The sequence below is a fragment of the Aptenodytes forsteri genome, unplaced genomic scaffold (assembly GCF_000699145.1).
Source record: "Aptenodytes forsteri isolate BGI_AS27 unplaced genomic scaffold, ASM69914v1 Scaffold287, whole genome shotgun sequence".
Classification (NCBI taxonomy): domain Eukaryota; kingdom Metazoa; phylum Chordata; class Aves; order Sphenisciformes; family Spheniscidae; genus Aptenodytes; species Aptenodytes forsteri.
Genome location: NW_008794854.1, coordinates 4,050,571 through 4,076,655, shown reverse-complemented (window position 1 = coordinate 4,076,655; position 26,085 = coordinate 4,050,571). Strand labels below are relative to the sequence as shown.

Below are 26,085 nucleotides of genomic sequence, written 5' to 3'. Positions count from 1 at the left end.
GGTTTTGCTGGCCCCCCTCCTTACTTCACCAAGAATCAAGAATTCATTCATTTCGTGGTCGCTAAGCCCAAGACGGCCTCCGACCACCACATCTCCCACCAGTCCTTCTCTGTTTGTAAACAGCAGGTCGAGCGAGGCACCTCCCCTGGTAGGCTCACTTACCAGCTGTGTCAGGAAGTTGTCTTCCACACACTCCAGGAACCTCCTAGACTGCTTCCTCTCTGCCGTGTTGTATTTCCAGCAGACGTCCGGGAAGTTGACGTATAAAGGCATATAGAGAATTTTTTCCTGAACACGTGATTTCTCTTTTGTGGGAACTTGTTGACTCAAAAGGCAGTTAATGTCTGAAGTTGAATGACCTCTTCATGCTTGTGAAAATTGGGCTACTAAAATTTAGACTTGAATCCTGTTGCATGGGTGAACTTTCTCAGTAACAGCTTGAGTACCGATTTGATAACTGAAGAGAAAATCGGAGCAGTTGAAATGGCTCCATTAAAACTTCAGCACAGTAAAAATAAATGCAGTGTGGACTAAGGCTTTGATTCTTTTTCATCATGTTAGTTTACTCCAAGAGAATGAATGATTGAAGTTACTGGAGCATCTGTTTGGCAAAAGAAATTGTGAACCTGTGGTTTAATGAACTGCTTTGTCCTGGTGGACTTCCTTTCTTGAAAGGAGGTGGTATAAAATGCTGAGCTCAGAATGTAGTTGCTGCTGTGGAAAGTATTTTAGGTATTGAACAGAAACACATTGAATCTTAAGCAAACACTGACTATACCTATTCTGGCATATTTACTGTGTTAATACAGAGGGAAGATTTAGTGTGAAGACTCCGCACTGCAGTGTAGCAGAAAGATTGCATATGTATGATGGTACATATCTTTATTGGAAACTAGGATACCAAAGCTAAAATCAAATTCTTCAATTGATTGTCACTGTTAAGATTGAGTAGTTTGTGGGGTTTTGTTTTTTCTTTGGGTTTTTTTTTTAATTGTTGCTTTGCTTTTTGAGTAGTTACTGGTATGGTAAGTGGTAGAAATTTCACTTATGCATTTCTTCTTAAATTATCTTTATTAGGAGGCTTATCTTTTGAAAGTGTAGACATAAGTGCAGTAATTTAACTTAATTTTTTACCTGATGGTCTGAATCAGTAATCAGACTGCTGAAGTACCATGTCTGATTACCCTTTTTTTTTTTTTCCCCAGTAAATCTGAATACACTCAATGCTCATATCTAGTTAAATTCCCAAAAGATTGATATACCAGTTACATAATTATTAGGTCAATTTTATAGGAAGTGGTTTATTAGTGATAGTATTCTCTGAAGAATGGTTGATCTATACCTAGCTTTGATGTTTCTGCTTAAAGCATGCTTTTGTAATGTTTCCACATTGCTGTGAATCAGCAAGAATACAGTTATTCAGAAGAAAGTAGGAGTTCTCTTTGAAAAGGCAAGCTACTTGCTGAAGAAGGCTTAATGTGAAGACTTAGAGGCATAACCTTCTTGTGTACCAACTAATGATTGCTTTGTTTTTAGGTGCCTTAGCTGGACCAATTGTTGATCCACATGTGACAGCAGTTTGGGGGAAGAAGGTTGCACTGAAATGCATAATCGATGTAAATGAAACAATAACACAAGTTTCTTGGGAGAAGATACATGGTAAAAGTTCACAGACTATTGCTGTTCATCATCCCGAATATGGAATATCTGTTCAAGGAGAATACCAAGGAAGAGTGTCATTTAAAAACTACTCACTTACTGATGCAACAATCATCTTAAAAAATGTAAGCTTTTCTGATGCAGGAGAATATATTTGCAAGGCAGTTACATTCCCGCTTGGAAATACACAGTCATCAACAACTGTAACAGTACTAGGTAAGTCAACTTCTTTATGAAAGGAGGTGAAATTAATAGCACAAACTTGTTAGTGAAATTCAGCAAACTTAATAATGCGTTGTATTTTACCTTTTAACCCAGTGACAATCCAAAAATATATTCTCCAGTTTTTCATAATAGGTGTCTTGGTATTCTTACTAACTTTATTGAGGTCTTTTGGGTCTTGCTTCTTCAGAACGTGCTCTTTGATTGTCCAGATATTTAAAATAAATAAGCAATTCCTATTTAGGCATTGTGCTAATCTAAACATTTGGAGAGTGCTGTAGAACTTAAACCTGGCAATGCTGATACTGGGGACCTCTGTGTGTGTGTGCTGAGAAGCTGCCAAACACAGCTTTAGCTACCACCTTGCCTAAATTCCCTGATAAATTTGTTGCTAATATGATAAGTTGATGTAGCTGCTTGGGGTTGGTGATGTAAACTGTTCTTTGCACAGTATAAATGTAAAGCAAAACTGCCTAGACTATACTGGGAGTTGTGGGAAGAAGGAGGCAATTTAAGCCCTTGACTGGTGGTGGATAGTCATAATGTGAAGCTTATATAAACTCAGGTTTTCACACAAACTAATTTTGTCTGTCTTGTTGAGGGTTCAGCACTGCTGTCATAAAGGGCTAGTACTGAATCACAGGTAGACTTAGGTGATAGTGCAGTATGAGGTAAAATGATTACTCTATCCTGAAACTTGAAAACCTATTGACTTGCCATCTCCTTATAATATTATACCTTCTTATAATAGAATAAGTTACTTCTGTATCTGCTGCAAATAGTCAAGTGATATTTTCTACACTCAATGAGTCCTCAATGACTATTTTTGTGTTTAAAAAAAAAAGCTTTTTAGGATCTTCTTGGTCTTTGATCTCTGCTTTCCATGTAGTAGAATACTATGAGATCAATCAGATGGCTGTAGCACAGTATGTCAACTGGTCTTCGCCACAAGGTGGGGCAAAATAAACACATCAAAGCAAGTGGCTTAATCCAATTTGAAACAAGTAACTTGACCAAAGAAGTTCCACCTGATATACAAAGCATGTAGCCTTATGGCTCTCTTTTTCACCTGTCTTCTGTCTGTACTACAAGGGGCTATGTCTGTGGCTATTGTAGCAATCTTTAGACTTCAGGTTTCAGCTATTATGCTTTATCAACATACAGTGGGAGGTTCTTATTGTTCTCCTTCATATCTTCTAGTCAATCCCTACTTCTACGATTTTTTTTTTTCAAATCACATTAGTACTTGTGTGCATTTTGCCTTTCAAATTTTAGGTTTATGGAGAACATGAGGAGGAACTTTTCTCTCCTCAATTAAGGGAGAGATTTTTAGAACAGTGGAAGAATGCAGTCAGAATAAAGCTGACTTTAAGTCACATCAGGTTTTAAATTTTGGTTGGAACTCTTCCATGCCCGAAGACTGAGCTGAGCTTGGGACTACTGAGCTCACTGAACTCGTGTCCTGTGGCTGAAACTGTTTCCAGTCCAAGCAGCATTGCCTTTTTTCCTAGTCCCTGTCTGTTCCTACTTAGCAAAAATGTTTCCTTCCTATGTGTAGTGGACATAATTAACTTAATCATTTAGTAGGTGCTTCTACACTGTAAGGCAGAGACACTGAAGACAAATGGAGGAAAAAATAACTACAGGATAAAATGTCCTGTATTCTGCCACAGTACAGTGATCACTTAAGACCATATTTAGAATCTCTGTCTTACGCTACTTAAGCTTAACAGACTTACCACGTTTGGTGACTTTGCTCACTCCCAGTTTGCTTTGCTTAGTGCTTCATGTTGTCTTAAGGAAATGCACTGTAAAAGAAGAGGTTAAGACAGTGAAAATGTGAAAATGCTTTTTGGGTCAAACAGGTGTGTTGATCTTGTCTAAGACTTCGTTTTTTCAAACTTGCCTTGTTAAACTAGGGCAAAAAATTGCAAAGAACTGTATGTTAAGCTGTTTCTTTCTCAAGATGCTGACTAAACTGGCCAAAATGGTGTTTGAAGGCAGAAGAGATGGTGTGTGACAGGGTGGCTTGCAGAGCTAACATAATTTTATGTTACTAGGTTGAACGCTGTACATGACTATTTTAAATACTGGGTTTGGTTTGACTCCCACTGTCTCGCTAAGCTAGATTTCTCAGCATGGGTATTGATGAAATAGATCGTGTTCTTCTGCAGGCAAGCTCTACCAGTGCTACAAGTGAAGAATATGAGCTGCACAGATGAGAAGGGCAAAGGTAGATGTAGGTCTGTCACCGTGAACAGATCCCAGACACACTGAGGTAGAAATTCTTGCATCTTCCTTAAATTCCTTATTGCATGTCAGACAGTATGGAAAATGGATCCTTCTCAGACAGTTCTAATAAAGTAATGGTGTTTGAAACATGCTAGCTGCTGAGATGTACGCATTCCTTTTAAGCACCACACAATACTCCAGGCTAAGAATAAGTATCAAGTAGATAACAAATGAGTGAACTGACTGGTCTTAAAACAAACAAAACAAACAAAACAAACAAAACAAACAAAACAAACAAAACAAACAAAACAAACAAAACAAACAAAACAAACAAAACAAATTAATTAGTGGGCAGGATAAGTTACACAGAAATACAAGGCTGCTGGTTTTGAGGGGAGAGAAAATAAAAAGTAGAAATACTGTTTTGGAAAGAAGTTATTCAAGTAAATGTCAGTTGTGATGAAGAGGCTGACAATTCCCGGTGTCATGCTGTTGCCAAGGAATTAGTGAATTTAATGGTAAGTGGAAATAAGCCTGTTTGTGTTGTAATCATGCCAATTTTGTCCAGACCTCCTGTGCACAGTGGCAGAAGAAAATTAGTTTTAAAACTAACATTAGCAGTTGAAAAAGGCTTATGAAGTACTTAAAACCAGGAAGAAACTTTGAGGCCTGGAAACTTAATGGAATAGGATTTAAGACTTTTTTTCCTGACTGCTTTATTATGTTGTTTTTCGATAAAGAAGTGTAAGGACTTAAGCAACAAGAGATCCCTGATTGTCCATGTGAATGTAAGGTGAAGCTAGGGTAAGTAGGGTTAAATTAGATAGTGGTCATGAATCAGTAAAGGGGCTGGCACAGATATGCAAATTAGTTGAGACTTCCTAAACAGCTGCCTATCTAGCTTCCATACTTCAGCCACCATTTCTTATAACTCAAATATAATTCATGCTGTAATACTGCTTTGGATCTGCGGGACTATTCTTCTCTGAAGATATATGAATGAGATGATTCATGCACACTGACCTTTTGATACACTGACTGAGTGGACAGAGGTTATCTACTCTGATTATTTAAAGGGGATGGGGGAAAGCGCCATTGCCTTTGAACTCTTACGTTGTGGAAGCAGGTCCCTTCTGCTTTTGGATCTTTGTGGGGTTGGTGGCTTCCTTTCCCAAACTAAGTGTTGTCCCCACCATCTTTTTCATTTGACCTGAATAGAGCATAATGTTCCTACTGAATGGGTGCAGCAGCTTCTCTTAATGTTCTCCCAATCTCCTTCGTGTGTACCCTACCATGATCACCACTGTGAGCAATGAAAGTCTGTAGGGCATACTTCGGTATGATTCATGTGGGACAAAAGAGGACTGCTACAAGAGTCTGTATATAGAAGTTACACTTAAAAAAAAGAAAAAAAAAAAAAAAAAGCCAGCCAAAAACCCCTCCAAGCCCCAGACTTTGGGTAATCTTTTTTCCAAGTTGAAAATCAGTGAAATCGTTTCCCATTGTGAGAGGTGAGATGCCAATGGCCCCTTGTAATTAGGGATTCATTCACAAGGTATTTATCTTAATCCATGAGTGAAACAGCTAGAAAGGCTGTAGAATGAGTAGCTGTGTTTCTGCTGGTTTTGGTTCAGTTGCTGGGACAAAGTACTGCTGAAGGATAGACTGTAGAAATAAGTATCATAACAGCAGTTGCTTTCCCCTTTTTAGTATGTGGCTATTTGGTTACCTTGTAGTTGATGTTTAGTCCAAGAATCATGATTTATGGGAAGATGTGACAGTAGAAGCCTAACCATTTGTGAAGTATAAAAAAACCTAAAGCACCAAAACACATTGGACTGGTAATAAGTATATTTTATGAAGTTGAGTAGTTTTGAATAGTTCAACTTTGTGTCTTTCTGACAAGCGTAAAACCAAAAATTACACAATGAAATGAAACTGGCCAATCTCACAAATTTCAGATATCACTTGAGAAAGCAAAGTATGCCTTTTTTCATAATAATGATAATCTTAGGAGAAACTAGGCTTTTCAAACCAGTCTATATCCTGTTCTCTGGCTATTATCACTTAATACTTCAAAGACTTTTTTCTAAAAGCACGGTAAGTGAAGCAGCATACTGAGTAGTCTGCTTTGGGTCTGGAGATCTCTGCTACCTTAGTTAAGACTTCTTGTTGACTTATGTATCCCTTCACAAAGGGATAGAGGAAAAATTCTGGAGTTGTGTACTCATTTATTTTTGAGGAAAATTCAAAAGAATAGAATATATGAAACTTTATTTCCAGCTGAAATGATTTGGGTCTTTAAGTTCTGGCATGAAAAGCTAATGATAGCTGCTAATTTAGTTTATTTCACTGTGATGGAAATCTTGGGGGGGGACAGGGGGGGAGGATACACCAAAAATTAGTATCTTTATGCTTGTAAGACACAATGTAAATTTGGGTGTTTACTTCTGCACTTCAGTAATACTATAGAAGCTATTGAAATGTTTACTACTAGTGATTTTTGGGGGAACAAGGTGGTAATGTTTATGTTAAATCAGGGAAACCAAACTATGGGTCAAATAACAAAGCTATACAATGTCAAGTTCTCCATACTAGGTTTTAAAAGCTTTTTTCAGATGATAGAATGCTTCATATGTACATCAGTTCAAATATCCAAGCTTATTGCAAAAGCTTTAGTTGTTGGTAGCGTTGGAGAGCAGGGAATCAAATTTTGAAAGAAGCTCTGTTAGAGATGCTTCAGATCTAGAAGAATGAATATAGGACTTGGCAGAAAACCCCTGCTGTTGGCTTATTTACAGTAGGGTCACTAATAAATCACAGAGGGTAGGCATTCAGAGAAACAAAATAGAAAATAATCCACTCTAAATATCAGCCCAAACAACCTTTAATTTGGTAATGAGGTATATTCTTTAAGCACTTGACATACTTTAAGTATAGAACATAAAACATATTTTTATAAGGTTATCCATTTAGCAGTTGCCTTTCCTTTTAGTGTAATTGAACAAATAATAAACCACCTTCTTGAGACACTGAGCAGAGTTAGACTGAGCAGAAAAAATCAAAAACTGATTCTTGCAGTGAATTCACTCAAGCTGAAAATATTTGTTACCCAGTTACCTCTTGAAAGTGTAGGTAGCTGGAGAAGTATCTTGCCAGGTATTGTGAACTCTGCTCTATTTCATTTTAAGATATGTGGGTCAGCTTCAACTTCTTGGAAAGAAATTCTGTGAACTAAACTTCTTCTTCTTGTAGGATATGGAAAGGCACAGAAGTTGCAAGAGTTGTCTCTGCTTTGTGATTAGTGAGAGCTGGTCCACTGAGGTGGATTCTGAAGCGTTATGGTGTGTAGTGATGTCTTCACTTCAGAGGACTCTGATAGCCTCATTAGATCAAAAGACAAGGATTATGTAATAGGCTAGTATGCTACTGGGAAACGTGTTATCTTCTAGTACTGATGGTAGAAATGGGCCATCCTAGAAAGCAAAACTTTGGTTTCTATCTGAAGCACCAAATGGTATTTCTGACTTAGGCTGCAACTGGTGGATGGCTTGTACAGGGCTGACAGAGACTTCTTAAATAAGAAAGAATTTTTTAAAAAACTTTTCAGTCTATGGTCCTCAACAGTAGACTTGTACATCAGGAACTCAACTTCCTTTTAGAAGGAAGTGTGTTCTCTAAGCCTCTAAAGTTTTGGGGTGAGCAACAGGTTTACAAGGAGGTCAATCCTTTCACTTGCGGATTTCTTGAGTCTTGGATGTAGTATTGAGTTCAAATTTTTTACTTCCATAGGTGATGGCCATCTATATATAGACAGAATTTTAATCATATATGGAAACAATTTATTTGCATTTCAAACATACACAAATTTTATGTAAGAATTATGTGTATTTCTGTGTACATATTAGATCGTATATAATGTATATATAATAAATACTTTCCTAGAGGTTAACTGTCCTTTTCAGCATGGAATCAATTTGATTGTTGTACTGATCAACAGAAGCTTAAACTCTTAATGTTGGGTGTTAAAACACTGAATTAAGTAGCTTTGAAATGACACAAATTGACAGTATAGATTAATACTTCAAGTATAATGCTTGAAAGCGCAGCAGAATCCAAGCCTTTTTTAAAAATCAGGGTATAGTTTCAACCTAATATCTTAAGCTGTTTGTCGTCAGACACAGCAACTGGAGCGCTGTAGTTGGCGTTTTGAACCTAACCACTTTGGGTTCCCTGTCAATGCATTCAATGTAGTGAATGAGCAACATTCACCTTTGTCCACTCATTAAAGTTTAGCAGTATCAGCAGGCCAAAGCTTTGTAGACCTATTATCTCTGATATATGACATGATCTTATTTCTAGGTTATCTGATTAGCGTGGGCTTTTGCAAATGGATTAGATCTTGTCTAACTCTTTTACATAGCAACAGTTTCAAAAATGTGGAGTCTTTTTTGTTTAAATTTACTTTTTTTCCCCCCTACCTAGTTGAACCTGTTGTGAGCTTAACAAAAGGACCAAATCCTCTAATAGATGGTGCAAATCGGACAATAGCAGCCACTTGTACAGCAGCCACTGGAAAACCTGCTGCAGAGATTGACTGGGAAGGAGGTCTTGGTGAAATGGAATCCAGCTCTACTTTGTTTCCAAATGAAACGGTGACAGTTGTAAGTCAGTATATGATTGTCCCTACACGATTTGCAAGAGGAAGACGTATAACTTGTATTGTGAGGCACCCTGCTTTGGAAAAAGAGTTAAGATACCCTCATGTGTTGGACATACAGTGTAAGTATTCTGTGAGGTAGTTACTACTTGGTATATATCTTCTAACCACCCTCTTTATCGGTGTATGCCTTCTGCAGGAAGGAGACAAGCACTTACTGCTTCAGGAAAAAAAAGGAAATTAAAACTGTATAGCAAAGTATGTGATAAGAGGTAGGTCAGGCAGGAGTAGAAACCTAGGGTCTCTATTAACAAAAAAAAAATCTAGTCACAAAGCTAGAATACCGTTATGTTTCTACCATTTGTTTTGGATATTGGCTCATGGGTAAACATTTATTATCTGTGTTTATATTTAACATTGAAAAGATTACAGACAAAATAACAAACTCAGTTGATCCATAAACTATTTATAGTGCCTTAAACTTCAGCAGTATTAAAAAAGAATCCTAATTAAGATTCATGTTTGAGATGACAAGCTGAAAGTAGGTCTTATGGGGGTCAGTAAGTTATTTTCAAATTACTAAGATTTTTCCACTCTAATTTGCATAGGAAACAAGGAACATAATATATATGTTACTAACACTTGTTACTCAGTTTCAGGTTGCTTGTGTAGTTCAAACCTGTACTAGGCTTGTTGAACAAATTTGTGGCTTTAAAACACATGAATACGAAGTGAGATGGCTTACAATGCTGCTTAGCTAAAATCAGTTAAAACAAATAAGTTTTAGGCATGTGATCCGTTTTTTGTTAGACGATGCATACGTGACCAAAACGAGCTATTTTCAAGTTCTTCCTCTGGTATGCTGTCTCAGCTGTGTGCTGCTTTAAAGTTCCGAAATCACAGAAGTCTGTCAATTCAATTAGAAGAAATGTAGTGGCTGGAAAAAGTCAATGTTGCTATTTTGCTTTGACTAGAATCTCTTGTGGGTTTGTTTTTGTTCTCTTTAGTAAAGAATCACTTATTTGGACATAAAATAGTGATTAGTACTGGTTTACTTTGTCAATGTTGAAATAAAGTTCTGGGTTGAAGTGCCATTGATACAGAAATGGACGTAAAGATTATTTGTTCCCATTATTGTCTCAAACAGTGAATAAGAGAATGAAGTTCTGCACTTAAAGTGAAATGAGGGGCCAAGTTGGTCTTAAACTTATTTTTATCTGAAATTAGTGCTAAGGCATGTTTCGGAACTTCAAACAAAATTGTGTAGTAAGCAACGCAGCAGCAAGCGAGAAGCAGATATTTTATGTCTGTGTTCTCTAGTCTTCCTTCAGTTTTCCCTTACGCTTACAGCTTTTGCAATGACTCCTCCATCTCTGCTGTAGGAGCTTATACCAAATCATACTGGTTCTTCTGTTCTCTGGGTTCTGAATATTTCAGCTAGGTCTCTCTGGCTTATCTGAAGTGGCCTCCTAGCTTTTTAGAGCTATAACAACATAATTCTACATTATGATGCAAGTGGATAACTGTTAACCTTTTTAACTGGTATCTGTGAACTTTTTAATGACTTCTTAATTACCTGGCTTCTCAAAATGCTGTTTCTGATCCTTTGCTGTACCTTGTTAGCGAGATGTAGCTCTAAATTACCATTCCTCACTTCCAAAAAACATTAAACTGATTCTTTTCTTCTGAAGTCCTTTCACTTTAGCAAAGTGCTGTATGTTTGCTGAAAACACAGTGTGGCAGTTGCACCGATTAAAACAACTTACTGTTCCTAATCTAATCCACTGCTGCATATTATGCTGCAGCTTGGAACTGTATTGGTGTTCTCTGTGTATTTTGTTCTTGTTGGTTGTTGGTTTTTAAATTAAAAAACAAACAAACAAAACCAAAAAACACCTTCTGCTCCACTGAGCTGACCATTACACACAGTTTGTGTTTAAAGAAAACATTGTGATTGTTGATAGGTTAAATCTTTTTTTGTCAGATGCCCCAGAAGTTTCAGTAACTGGCTATGATGGAAACTGGTTCATTGGAAGAGAGAACGTTCAGCTCAGATGTAATGCTGATGCTAATCCATTACCTATGGAATTTATGTGGACCAGGTAACTATTTATAAAAAGGGGCTTGGCACATGATTAAAATGATATTATCTCTTAGTTTACAGTAAATACCTGTTTTGAAAACAAGGAGTATATGATTTGCATTGGGTTGTAATGGTATTACCCAGCCTTTTAAAAGGAAGATGCAAGATGTGTGTATGTATGAATATGGGTGAGTGGATATTTTGCAAATTTACAAGCCTGAACAGTTTGTCATTACTCTCAGGATAAAATATTTTGTAGTTACATAATAAAGTAGACTAAACAGCGTATGTTGCAGTATATAGAGCAAAGCCCAATAAATCTAGTAGGGATCCAACTATTGTTTCATTAGTTCTGTTTTATTATTACTTAAAGTAGATTGTAAACACTTGAACAGACTTTTCAGTATCTGCATTTTAAAATCTGGAAATTATAGTTGAGATGGCAGATACCGCTTACTGAATTATAGAATTTGTCATGTTTTTCAAAAGTGCTCAAGTAGTTGCCAAGACAGATAAATGCGGTGTTTTGCGTAGTGATGGAAACTAGGTCTTGAACATATGTCTCCAGTTAAAAAAAAAAAGTCTTACATAACAGCTGCATTTCATGAATATATGGATTGGGTGGGCCCTGCTCTGAAACTTACTGCTTTGCTTTTGCAGCCATGGATGTACTTTGGGCAAGAGACAGGGGAAGACAATAAAAGCAAGCATAGATCAAAATCTGTCCTGTGAAGAAGAAAAAAATTAAATAAACCCACCTATTTTAAATTGATTTGTTGCCTGTAGAAACAAAGGAAGTAACTTTCCTAAGGACAGTGTAAATTTGTATGTAGCTATGTTACAATGCTTCTGTTGGTAAAATCACAGGAATACTTACTGATGTGAAGCTGTAATCCATTTCCCTACCTTCTCAATAGTAGATATAATTTAGCATATAGGAACAGTAGTCATAATGTGGTTTGAAAATGTGGTATTGATAAGTTTGGAATTGATTGATGGCAGTTTCACAGGAAACAAAACATTACTATAACTGACTCAATCCTAAAAGCAGCCATTGAAATCTTAAGTCAGTATTGCAGCTAACTCTAGTCAGAATGGCGTGGCTACACTAAAGTAAGTTTAGTAAAATGTATGCCTTAGTAAAATGCGTGCTTTACCTATGTGCTACAGTAGGCTGCCACTTCCATCTCATGCTTTGCTCAAATTCAGTGTGATGAGAGATTTCAGCACAAAAAAATTTCTATGTTTAAAAAAGCATGCCAGGCTCTCAACAACAAGTACCACTTGTTTCTTCAGATGAACTGGGTTCTCAGTTCTCTGATTTGAATTTGGGATTTATGCAAGAACTAATCAATACAACCTCTATTTCCAATTCCAGGAGAAATATACGCAACACTTTAAAGCACTCAAGCTTCAGAGGTCACTTTTAAACTTCTTGAGGTTAAAACTGAACCAACTTTTACAAGAAAAGCTTAATTTTCTGGAAACTAGTGTACCTTTTTGTTTGAACAACAGCAAAACCCATCCAAGAAGCTGTAATGCTGGTGAATGAGGAACTTTGGGGGGGGGAGGGGAGGGGAAATTCTATGCAAAAGAAGGATGGCTTGAGTGTTTAAGGAAATGGAAACTAGCTGTATTGAAATTGTGTGCTATCTTACTGGTTTCAAATTATAATAGCTTCTAGAACTACCACACCAAAAAATCTTTATCCCTTGGAAGCAAAGGTGACATTGTATTTGCTAGGATACTAATATTTTCATGGTCAATAATATTTTAAAATGTTGCCCGTGTGAGAACTTTATTAGAATAGAGCTTTCAAACCAAATGACTATTTTATAATGGTTTTTTAAATACTTCTGGTACAATGAATTATGAAGTACATGCTTAATCACTTTTATCAACTTTATATGGCTGAAGCAATTCTGGGCAATAATCAGTGTCAGCAAAACAATGGGAATGTTGTCTTGAACCTACATTTGTTGGAGATCATGTTTACTCTTAACTGTGGGGGTCTTTTCTATTTGAGTACCTATTTTCAAGTGTCAGGGGTGGCGCTTTTGTTCGATACTACTTATAAAATTGTACTTGCTAAATGCTTCCAAGATACCAAGACCTGGTGATCACATGTTTAAATATTTACTTAGTCCTGCTTAGCTGTTAATAGATATTTAGTTAAAAGGAAGATGGGATGCAATGGGCATGAAATTACACAGGTTTTTAACAGGCAGTTGGCAGCTCTGTTAAAATAGTTCCAGTGCCTCTGCCCTTTCCCCTTTCTGTGTTGTGCTTACACAGTTGTTACTGCAATCACATGCAGAATGCTACAGGGAAATGATAGATTTGGAAAAGTAGTTGATTGGAGACAATTTTTTTTAACCAGTTATTTCCCCAAATGTATCACCAAGCACCAAATTCAGTTTCAGTGCTGTAATTTAGATGGAAAAGTGATGGGGGATGAGAAAAGGCAGGTTGAGAGGGAAGAAACTCCTTGAACTCCTGCTCAGAAATCCTAATCAAAATGTCCTGTAAGTTAAACGTGTACTGATAGAAATATTTATTGTGATAGCTCAACTGGATGGAAAAGAACAGGAAGATAATCCTGACAGCAGTGTAACTGCATCTTAGTTGACTGTTAGTTTTTAGAGCTTGAGTTGGGTTGCTCCTCCAAGTTCATTTGAGAACTTTTTTTTTAGTTGTAGTAGTGGTCATTTGTAGACAGCTTGCTAGTGCCAGCAGACTTGACTTTTAAAGAACTTGGCACAGAAATTAAAATAGTACATGTTCAGGTGGACACTGAGAATATCCAATGAAAGCCCACTGAGAATGTCAGAGCACAGTGAAAAGTTCACTTTCTAGACTACTGCAAATATTATTTTAAACTAGTTATATTTAGACTTAAAGATTCACAGTTGAAAATTTAACTGTTTTGTTCTAGGTTGGATGGACAATGGCCTGAAGGATTGCTGTCTGTCAACAATACTCTGCAGTTCAGCAGCCCATTGACTTACAACTACACTGGGACTTATATCTGTAAGGTGACTAATTCCCTTGGTCAGAGAAGTGATCAGAAGACTATCTACATATTAGGTAAGTCTTACTTCTCAGCAAAGATAGTATGTTAACTTCGAATTTTTTTTGGTCAATGGTTGAAATAGCAAACTGAAGAGCCAGTTGATGCATAAAATATTATACCTTTTAATTGTGTGAGAAGCTATGGAAAGTACGGATTTGAGAGCCACAGTAAAACTTGGGATTAAACTGACTCTTCAGTAACAGCAACATACGGTGGAAATTCTTAAGGTTGAGGTAGTTCCCATAGTGCTTCCGAGACTATTACTTCCTCTTGGTAGGTGAACTTTGTTTTCTTTCCAGTGTTAGCCTGCGTTTTGGCAAGACATATTGACGGCAATAAACACTACCTTGTCTGTAATAAATTGAAAAAACAGATTTTAGTGGGAGAGGAACAACATTTAGAAAAGTCAAAGATGCTCTGCTTTAAGGAAGTTAGGGTTATGTTCTGAATGTGTGTGGTATACTCCAGTTACTCGTTGTCTCCTTTTCTCGGGATGCAGGTATCCAGTAATCATAAAGTTAAGTATCTCATGCAGAACTCTTGCTGCTCTACTTCGTATAATATGGCAAATTTGTGTATCTGTTTAGCACCACTGCTGTTGGAAAACATCCTTGTATCTATTAATGCAATGTAATTTATGTTTTACTACGACACCTTTGTGAAAGAATAGCATGACTTAGGGTATATGTGAATAGTGCTCTACAAGTGTGAAAAAACTCTCCAGATTTCCGTAATGGATTAGCTAATACCTAGCTTGATCAATAAGTGCTAATATATTACCATTTTTTAAGGAAAATTATACAGACATAAAAAAAACTTCATTCTGTTGTATGGTGTTGCTGCTCGTCAGTAAGTTCTTGACGTTGGTTATTCCACAATGTGAATTAAGTGTCAGAGTGCATGTTGGCCAGTTACAGAATACAAACATAGATGACTTCTTCGTAAGAACTTAAAACTAAATATGAACACGTAAGGGTTGAGATGAGGATGAAGTAAAACTGAAGGTACAGGATGTTTGAAGCCACATCTGTCACAATTCATATTTGATAGTTATCTGCATCTTTAGAACTAAGATGGTGTTTCAGTCAGACTGACGTAACTACACTGCAGGCCATTGTGGAAAACTAGTAAGTTCTAATTAACTGGCTAGTTAACAGGCTAGTTAACTGGAAACTTCTAAATAGTTTGAGACAGTGGAATTATTTGTAAACAAATTATATAAAGTTCTAGCTATTAAAAGACTGTTAAGTGCTGCAAACTAATATGAAAGTCACTTCTCTGAGAAGTTACTTTTGGATGCTTGGTTCTAATGTTTCCTTCATGGCTGTGTAACAGTCTCAAAGCAATTACGAAGACTTGTCACGTTGTAAGAAATATCAAGTCAAAAAAATTAGAATATCATCATTAAATAGGATGAAATATTCTCCTGGAATGTAACATTCAAATACACTTACTGAGAAAATAACAATATGGTTTATAGCTCTGTTCTCATCCCTGTTCTAACTGTAAGGAGGGGGGAAGTTTTTTCAAGTCCACCACTTTTCAAGTTGTTGGTTCTAAGAATACGATCTGCTGTTAAGTAGAATTCATGCTTTCTACCATGACTGTCATGCATGAAAATATAAGGCTATCATTCAAATTATGTTTGTGACTAACAGATAAAGTGGGCTAACTATGAAATCTTGTATGATGTTTCCTAAAATGAATCAAGTTTTTGAAAAAGCATAATAGAAACACATGCTAGTTGAGCTGTGGTCATGGCTTATGTTCTAGGCAATGACAAATGCAACATAACTTAAACTAGCTTACTGCAGAGAGAAAGCTGCAGCAGTTGGTCTTCACTGTGGACTGATGGATACTGTTTACATGTGTGCTGCTTTTCAGCTTTGTTCAGCAACTTTTGTTTTGCTGCAGTAACTTTATTGAAAATAGCAAAACTTACCTGTTTTTAGGGAGTGCCAAAACTGAACCTCAGCTAGCTAGAGATCATACAGGGTCGTGGTTCTACAAGTTATATGCACCAGTAAAAACAAATAATTTAGTTGACATTAAATTAATTTCAGGTTTTAAAAACTTTATGTTAATCTTGGAGTGTGTAGCATGACCAACATCTAAGAAAATACAGGTGGTTTTTAGGCAACTTAGAATAAATCTGGTGCCATATCACTACAACGAATGCTCAGGCAAGTCGTACAAGTCAGTTTAATGCTGAGACAAGTATCCAGCACTCTGCTCTAGATACTTTAGAGAAGACTATACCAAACTGATTAAAAGCACTGTATTAACTTAGTATATAGGAAACTTGATGAAAATGAGAGAGATGAGGCAATCATAAAGTATAGCACCTGTATCGTTTTCAGAAATTAATATTAAGCATGTTTTATTGTAATTCTAAGAGTAACTTCTCAGTGTGACTGGCTCTTTAAATAACTGAAATGCCCTTAAAATGATGCAGGAAGGGTAAGGGACTATGAAATAGTAAAAATGTCCATCTTAAATAATAATCATTGAGGTTACGCTACAGAGGGAACAGAGACTGATGTTGGGAGTACAGAAAGTAAGACTGAAGTAGTAAACTTAAGTTAAACTGCTTACCACCTTAATATTTGACTTAACTGAGAAGATATTATCTAGTAATGGTGAACATGGCACTGCTGTACTGTAGAGCAATCATTTAATTAGCTTATTTTTCTATCTTAGTTATTTTCCACTGTATAAAACTTGGCAAAAACATAAAGTGAAACTTTGAAGCTAGCAGACAAAGCTGTATGATCACACCATCTTTCAAATTTTAATTATGAAGATGTCAAAGAGGATTTATGAAGTTAATGTTTCTGAACAGTCATGATGCTGGTGGTTGTAAAGCTTTTTAACTGCTAGAAAAAATAACTATTAAGTTGAAATGTGTTGTAGGATTGGAATGTAAGCTGAGCAAAAAATGCTTTTGGTCCTAACATGCATTGTTAAAAAAATAAAGCTGTATTTTTAATAAATTCTGTTGTGCTCCTAACCTTTATGTTAATACTCTTGAAGTAGAATAGGGAAATATAAGAGAAGTAGTTGACAGGGACTAAATGATATTCACCAGCTTCTAGTTACAGGAGATGATACATCTTTATATGGATAGGGAAATACGAAAATGGTGTTTGAAGCTAGAGACTTTTTTTAATATTGGTTTTAAGGCACAGATATCTTCACTATTTCTTACTTGTTGTTCAGTGATGTAAAGTTAAACTTTGGTTTGTATAGTTGTCCAGCAAAAGCGAGTCATGCTCCTCATGGAGTTCAGAAGTGATCAAGTGTTGTTGAAGTTCCTGACTTAGTCCTACAGCAACAGGTTTTCCAAAACAAGCTGTCAGCTTGAGACGTAAAACACTTCATCTTGTACTATAGACTTACTCAGGTTTTTTTACACAAGGAATTGAACTTGATTTTCTTGGCTCTGTGTTCCCTCATCTTCATACTGTTTACTGAGGCTTACCCTTTCTCCATTTGCAAGAGAGAGGTGACCTGCAAGACTCACCTTCAGATAAGAACATATTTGCTTCCTCTGTCATCTTTTCAAGTGACTGACTTTGGAAAAGACTACTTCCTGTTAAAAGTAAAGCCAGCCTTTGTTAGCCAGCAATCCTAGCAATTCTAGGAAGATGTGACTCGTAAGTACAGAGTCACTTGCTTGTAGTGTGGATATTGTCAGGGTTAACATAGCAGAGGCTGATCATCGGTTTTGCTTTTGTTTCTTCATATATAGACCTCTTTTCTGAGAGAGCATTGTGAATATGGATGCTCTTGTATTTTCCAAAGTATGTATTAGAAGGGATATTGATAAACTGCTTTTTTCTGCTGTATAGAAAAGGGGGTCCCAGGAGATCCTAACTGCTAACTTGCATGCTTTGAACTTTCAATATTGTTCCTGAATATTCCTTGCAAGCTTGAGGTTATGTTAATGATAAGTTTTTTCTCTTGTGTCCCAAAGAAATGTCAAAATGTTCTACTCGGTGCATGGAAATCCCAGTTAGGAACTGCAGAAGTACACTGAACTTTGAAAATGGGTGGTTGACTCTGATGAAGGAAATTGTCGGTTGCTTCAGGCTGATCTCAATCTTCATATCTGTCATGCTGCCAAAATGGGGGGGTGGGGAACAAACTGAAGATAATCCTAAGGAAAATATTTAACTCCAGTGTGGAACCTGTGCACACAAGATGCTTGTGGGGAGAGGGTCACATAGTGTCCTTACCCACTACTTGACTTTAGAGTGGAAATGGTTGGAGAAACAATGATAAATTAAAATATTTTGAAACCTCAGATGTTCAGAAAGCCTTCTTTCATGGAAAGGCTACTTTACCTGCTGTTATAAGGGAGTTGCAATGCAAGCTTTTCAGCAGTTGAAAGAAAGGGCTGTTTTTATAATGCCCAGCTACAGAGTTATCAAGAACTTTAATTTTTAGGTACTTAGCATCTAAGGGAAATTTAGCAATAACAGCAGGTTAAGAAGCAGAGGTAAATACGTCTCCGTGCAAACATACATGTAATAAGTATACAGGTAGACACTTCTCACTCCATAAAATGAGAACTGCAAAGAGAGAGATCTTGTAACTGGTGCAAAGCCAACTCACTTTTGGACTATAAGTAATTGATAGCAGGTCCTTGTCTAGCAGAAGGCAAAGAAAGGGGTGTGTGAGTTGAACTATGGATCTTGAATTGTGTGGGGTTTGTGTGTTGTTTTTTAAATGGGGAGAACTAGACTTTATCATGTTTTTTGAAAGTAGACAGATTTTGACTGTCTGTATTAATACACAACAACTAGCCAAGGTACTTTCCCTTCCAAAACTGTTTCTGTAATGCTTAAGCTTAAGTGACAAATTTTAGCTGAAGGAGACGTGTGCCAGTATTGAAGTTTCTTCTTCCTTATTATAGAGCTGGTCACCTTACCCCTGAAATACTTCATAGTGGGCTAAATCCAAAATGGTTTGTAGTTTAAAAATATTGCATTCTCTAGTTGATTTTTACAATGGTGTGCTTGTTGATACCAAGACAGGACTTAACCTAAGATTTTGACGCTAATGGTCTGGTTCTAAGGATGATCCATCCATCTCTTTGCCCATTCATCTTTCTGACACTTGGCTTCTTGTTTTCTTTGAATTCCCATGGAAGTAAAGATGGGTCCTGGACATTTGAACAAGGATGTACTGCAGGGGGATTGAGGGGGGGAGATGTAGTGTTTGGGGACATGAGACATACCATGTAGCTGGATGTCTCTACTAAACTTAATTGTAGAAACTCATCTGCCCAAGGTAAGTTGCTTGTATTGCAAGAGCTGGGAAAACTGTATCAAGAATAGTAATTTAAGGGAAAAGTAAAAATACCAGACTGAAGCTGTTGAAAGTTGGTACTGACTTTCATGGGAAACATCTGGAAAATAAGTAATAGAGGGAAAACTAAGCATAATGTACAAGGGCCATGGTGCTTTGTTTGAGAAGGTATTGGAGCTTCATTTGAAGTAAAGAGCAAATCTTGCTTTTCTTGGTAGAAAACTATCAAAGGCTTTGAAACAAACTAGGAAAACTTGACTTCTTTTTAGGTATGGAGGAAGCTGATGGGTTTACTCTTTCATACCAGAAAATAGGCTTCTGCTTTATTCAGTTACATCTCCTATTTTAATGAGGGTGGTAGCTATGTAATAGTAGAAGAAATTTTTTGTGGGTCTTCACTTGTCCTCATCATTACTACAGGGTATATGTAATAAGGATTTGAACAGGGCCCAGAACATAGTAAGAGACAAAACCAGACATCAAGACGCGTTTAACCTAAAACCAAAATTTTTCAGAATTTATGCTGCTTTCAGCTCCCTGGCCTGCATGGATACTTTGATATGTTGTTATGGTTTGTGCAACAACACAAGCTTACATCAGTGAAAGAGATGAGAGCTGTTAAACATTGGGGCATAAGTAAAATGTTAAAGAAAATAATCAGTAGAAATTGGTGCTTTTGAATAAAGTGCCATTTGAAACAATTAACTTAAAATCAAAATGTTGTGCTTAATGTTTTGTGGAAAGCATTAAGAACTCAAACAGGTATTGGTGATGATGTGAAATGTTGTAATTAAACAGCTTGTTGGTATGAAAGAATATAGTCTTTCATAACCAACAGACAAGAGTGGCATTTTCTTAATTTGGAGATAGCATTTGAGATATGATTTGCAAGCAAAATGTTATGGAGTAGAGGTAAGGAACTCTGGCATTCCTGGTCTTAATGTTGTTTTCTATTTGGGAAACTTGCTTGGTACAGGAAGTAAAAACATAAATCTAGTTTTATGTTCAGAAAGCTCTGGGTGACATCAGAAGTTAACTTCACATGTTCTTAGTTGTAACTGGCCTTATAAACAAGGAGGAACGATTTTAATTTTGTCATTCTTCAACAATAAAAGGTACTGACACAAATAGACAGTAGAAGTATTCACGGTTGTGTATTCTAGGAATACATATAAACAAACACTGAATTGATACTACATTTGCAATTAATTTTAAGATTAATGTGTTAACTAGTGCTTGTAGATAATGCAGCTGGACAACCTGACAACTGGTGCATGAAACAAAAGTTTTGAAGGAAAAGCTTTTCGTAAAATACTGGTATTTTAATATATTAATAATTAAGTGTAACTGCCACTGTGTTTATTTCATGTATGTGATGGTTAAACCTGCCAGGATGCAAATACTACATGCTTGTGAATGTGTATTTTGTATTGTGGATGTGGAAGATGAGACTTAAGACCTCAGTATAAGGGAAATAAATGAACAATTACAAAGCCAGTTAAAAAAACGGCATATATAGCCTGGAAGAAGATATTGCTGGTACTGTCTGAAATTGTATTTTAAGTTAACAAATCTTGTGTCTAAAGCAAATACATTTTCAAAGAAGAGGGGTTTGAGTTTAACTTCTTGACCTATGGATTTGTGGGACATGGGAACCCTGGTAAACTTGGATTCCTTAATTTCTACTTCTTTGTTAAATTATTAAACTCACTTTAAATCAGTTTTTACTAAAATCATAATCTGAATTTCTCTTGTTCATTTTGATAGTACATCTTCCTTGTTCAGTTTCCTGTCTTCTGTCAAATTAATTTCATTTACGTATAGCTCCCTAACAAATCACCACTTTTACATAGTCAAGTAATATAATTCTGTGCTTTGAAAATCTGTGTAAAACTTGACTTATGTCAAGCTTAAAATGTTGCGTTCAGCAGTGAGGTGCAGTCTGAAGTATGATTTATAGTGATAATGACAAATGTGGCGATTCTGTCTAGTATGAGAGAATTGTATGGCCGTCTCTGAGTAGTAAGATTAAAAGTCATATTTATGAATCTTTAAAATTATGATTTGTCAAATAACTGGAAGCTTGAGAAATCTCCAGTTCGATTTTACTCTTTGTGGTGGTAAATTTAGGGTGCCTCTGTAATATGGTAGTAGTGTTTCCATGAATCTTGCTTATGGGCATTTAACTAAATAACATGACAATGAGCTACTTGGCTGTCCATGTAACATTCTCTCTTAAAAGATTCAAGCTATAATAACATGTTTAGTGTTTGTTGCTTTACTGATTTTAAAATTACCTTGCATTGGGCGAGGCAAAAAGCCGGTTTTATTCAGTGCGGCACAGAAGTAGAAACTGGAGTTGCATGTAACATTGCGATTGACTGGGATAATCTCAGGAGGCTTTCTCAGCGTCATCAGCCCATCACTTGAAACCTTGTCTTCAATACAGATGCATACATCTCCAGTAGACCTAAAGAACAAAGGGAAAAGCTGAGTGCTGAAGAAGCTCGGTATCTGGCAATCTCTTGTTTACTTGCATAACCTGACATGAAATCAGTTGATATTTTATGTTGAGGAATGAATATGGAAATTTCTTTGTGCATGAGGGATCAAATTGCTTTTAGGAAGAATGCATAGAAATAATTTTTACTTCAAATGTTCCAGTTTTTTTATTTGAAAATCCTGAAAGCTCCTTGCTCAACATAAGTGTTATTTTGAGATTAATACATGCCATTTTTAACTACACTTCTTTCACTAATCCCAAGGTGAAGCTGAGTAAGTTGTATTAATGCAACAAATGTTTTTGGAGAGAATACCTTAAAAATCAGTAGTTCATGTGCTGCTGACTGAGCACACAACTCAGTTTTTCATTCTTATACTCACTGCCCTGGAAAATTTCTGAAGTGGGAATTTAATGTGGAATAACTGACTCTGTGGCATAATCAATTAATTTGATCCAGTATTCCTAACTGCTGGCTGGAAAGATAGAGGACTGCTTGGGTTTTTCCTAACAGACAGCATTCTTCCATGGGGGAGGTCAACAGTGAACTATGAACAGTGAACATCCGAGCAGAAAAGCTGCATCTCCTTACTTTGAGGAGGGCAAGATGTCTACTTAAAGATTATTTTTATTTTATTGTCTCCCCATACTTCCTATCCTGCTGCAGCATACTCGAAACCACATGAAGCTAGTTCAAAGCCTGTGGAAAGTGTAAGACTTTTTGTAGTGCCATGAACTTGAGAATGAAAAACTATTCTTGTAGAACATACCCATCAACTTTGCTTTCTTTATAAACCCTTAACTGATTTAGCTTGCATTGACATTCTGTGCCTTTTCTGTGTCTTGTCTACTTCTTTGCTCTTTCCATTAGATCCTCCTACTACTACCACTCGACTGCCCACGGTTCCCTGGCATCCTTCGACTGATGGCATCACAGGTTTAGCAACAGAACCTAGAATAATAGATTTCCCAACATCAACCTTGCCAGCAATGCAGGAAGACACTTGGGGTACCGTCATCGGTAGTGCGGTGGGTGGGGCTCTCTTCCTCATACTTGTCAGTGTTCTGGTTGGAATTATCTGCTATAGGAGAAGACGGACGTTCCGTGGTGACTACTTTGCTAAGAACTACATTCCACCGTCAGATATGCAAAAAGAGTCTCAAATAGATGTTCTTCAGTCAGATGATGTGGATTCTTACCCTGACAGTATAAAAAAAGAAATAAAGCATCCAATGAACAGCTTAATATCTAAAGATTATTTAGAAGACCCTGAAAAACCAGAGTGGAACAATATAGACAATATTAACAGGTACCAGGAACGTTACGAAAGACCAATGGATTACTATGAAGGTGGAACATTGGGAATGAAGTATATGGGTGGTGAATGTTACGATGACAATGAAGAAGACTTTGTTTCTCACATAGATGGCTCGGTAATATCTCGGAGGGAGTGGTATGTGTAGTAACCACTGAAAACTAAACCTGTACCTACAGTTCATTTCATTGGCTGATCACTTTCAGATTGTTTATACTTACACAAGAGAAGGAATAAACTTTTTGAAACTGATTTTTTTTTTTGAAGGTTTTTATATTGTGACTTGACAAATGAAAATGTTGAATCTGGGGAAAATGTATTTGAGCTGCTTTTTTTCCCCAATGCTGTACTACTGTTTAAGATTTGAGTTTTAATGCAGAGTGCTTATATTGGTCTATGTCAGAGGTAAAAAAGGCTAAATTAAAGCTGCCATTCAAAATTGTTTAAGAATAAGAAGTGGCTGTCTTGGCTTTCTGATTTAAAAAGAAGTTTACCTAAGGCAATGATCAAATATAATCTTTTGGAGCATTTACTTTGCAGATTAAGTGAATTACTCCAATCTAGATACCATCCACGGTAAACTTAATGCTTCTGTATAGCAAATACTTTACCAATTAAAATGAGTTACAGCAGAATCAAAGCTTTATTTTTAGGTTTTTCTGCACAAAAATGAATACCTCTTAGCATTTTAATGAGCCTTCTTATAACTATGTACTTAAAAGAAGTCATTGCACTGAAAGTAACTTATGAACAAGATTTTGAGGAGTAACTGTGTAAACAGGTCAAAGGCTTGTCTTTGAATAAGATGAAAAATTATTTTTGAGTCATTCATTTCTAAAGCTTATGCTAGTGTGTGTGTATATATATACAGACAGTAAGATATTTTGTTAGGCCTGTAATTGGCAGGATGTCAAAACTCATTAATGAATACAAGGCTCTTTTTTGCAAGTACACAGTGTACAATTTGAGACACCTGATTCTGAGGCTTTGTGGGAGTCTTACCATTGAATTTGAAAGCTGGAGAATTGGACACAATGAGGAAGAAAACCAATAGATTTCTAAGCTGGAGGCTAATGCGAATTCGCTTATTTTCCCGGGTGCCAATAAACATTAAGCGTGCTAAGAGGTGTCAAAGCATTTGCTAGAATTTTTATGACCAGAAGTTAAAACAGCGGTTTTACGCTGCTTCTGAATAAGTTACAATACTTGCTTTGAAGGGGGTAACTAGAATTTCAGATTATTAGTAGGGAACTGGACACTTGCATTGCTACTTCATATAGTGAAAACACTCTCTGGTGCAACTACAGAATCTATGAAACAGGAGTTTAGATAAATTGTGCAGTCTCTGTACCGCAGTGGATTTGTTTTCCCTGCAAATAATTTATACTGATTTAACAACATGTTCATGTTCTTTAAAATGACATTGTATGTAGGACATCTCGTTTGACATCTGAAGTAGTTCTACTTTGTCTTGAGCAGGTTCACCAAACTAATTCTCCTGATTATGTAGGGAGGAATAAAACAACTTTAGATTAATTACAGAACAATGGTAAATTCATAATTAAAGTAGTATATCCTTTGAAGTGCCATTTTTAAGTGTTTAGCTCAAAAAAAATGAAGCTGATAAGGCTATTAGTGTTTGAAACCTGAAAAGGGAAAAATCTCTGCTACCTTTAAAATGAAATAGGCTGCATAATTACAGCTGCTTCATGAGCATTCATGCTGGAAGTTCTTTTCTATGCTCATGATCTTTGGTAGCTTACAGCATTTAGAGCTTCACAAAAATAGTTGTATTGAGCGTTGTAGACAATACACTGTGATTGCATATGACTGCATGTCTTAATCTTTTTAAAGACAAGAGCTTTATTTGAAATTCAAATGGAAAAGCATCCCTAAACAACTTAAGTTCATGTTTGGGTTAATGGAGTGCTGATACATGATTGACCAAAGTCTCAAGAACAATAGCAAATTATATTGTCTGTATCTGTAGTTTGAGTGCAAACACAAGGAAAGGAGTTAAATTTCTAGCAGAAGGTTCTGATCCAAATTATTTCTGGAATAAAGAGATCATACCTCTCTTCAAATAAAAAAATACTTGATATATCATCTTTAAAAGATGGTGTTACTTGGAAATAAACATAACCATAAACCTGTTCTCCACATGGGATATCTTGCTTTTGTCTCTGTGGATTTTTTTGTTTTGATTTTTAGAAGAAAATATATATATATTTAATTCCTATGGGTTAAGAAGTTGAAATGTTTTGGAGTTGAAGTTGATAATAGGGATAGGGCTTACGCGTGTTGCAATGTTTTGTACATTATGTCTGCTGTAAAAAGAATTGATTGTAAGTACAAATGGCTGTTGTGTGAATAAACTTTTTGTTAACATTCTGGAACATAGGTAGTGTTCAAAAATGTTTGACAGATATTTTCTTAAAATTGAAAATGAAAAAGCGTAATAAAACCAGAGGCTGGGTAGAAGGAATTAAAGTATTTAAGCTGTTCAAGATGGGCTTTTTAGCATTTCCTCTTGGAGACCCTAAGCTTATAAAAGAAGTTTCTTTAGGAACTATTTTTAAAAGTATGAACCTTGAGAATGATAAATAGGGATAGTTGATAAATAGGGATAGTTGCTGTACAAACAGTTGCACTTTAAGCACAGCTGATACACTGTCTAGGACTCACATTCATTAAAAACAATTTTTTTTCACTTTTTTGTTTTCAGTTGTTGTAGCTCTGCTTTAACCATATTTCTTGGACTGAATCAATTCCTATCTATTTCTGACCAACTGGTGTTTAAAATGCTGTGCAGCTGGCACCATGCATCTCTGGTGCTCTCTGGCTTGTTCAGCTTGGCATGGTAGTCTGGATTTCTGATCGTTCCTCTGGTTAGGCTGATAGGATTTTTGTGCCTACTTTTTTGCCAAAGCAATTCAAAAAAGCAAATTAAGTGAGCTCTGTGGTAATTGCACTTCAGTTCAGTTCCTGTATGTTGCTGGGATATCACTATTTTTCCTGGTGTTCAGA

At 36.3% G+C, this 26,085-nt stretch overlaps 1 protein-coding gene across 1 annotated transcript in view; it reads left to right on the top strand.

The window, feature by feature from the left end:
* NECTIN3 (nectin cell adhesion molecule 3) overlaps window positions 1–26,085 on the top strand; it is an 81,184-nt gene that overhangs the window by 36,908 nt on the left and 18,191 nt on the right. Inside the window, exons 2-6 of the mRNA XM_009274607.2 lie at window positions 1,015–1,025; window positions 1,537–1,875; window positions 8,599–8,895; window positions 10,758–10,875; window positions 13,792–13,943. Coding sequence (XP_009272882.1) covers window positions 1,015–1,025; window positions 1,537–1,875; window positions 8,599–8,895; window positions 10,758–10,875; window positions 13,792–13,943 — 917 coding nt within the window. The remainder of the gene's footprint in view (window positions 1–1,014; window positions 1,026–1,536; window positions 1,876–8,598; window positions 8,896–10,757; window positions 10,876–13,791; window positions 13,944–26,085) is intronic.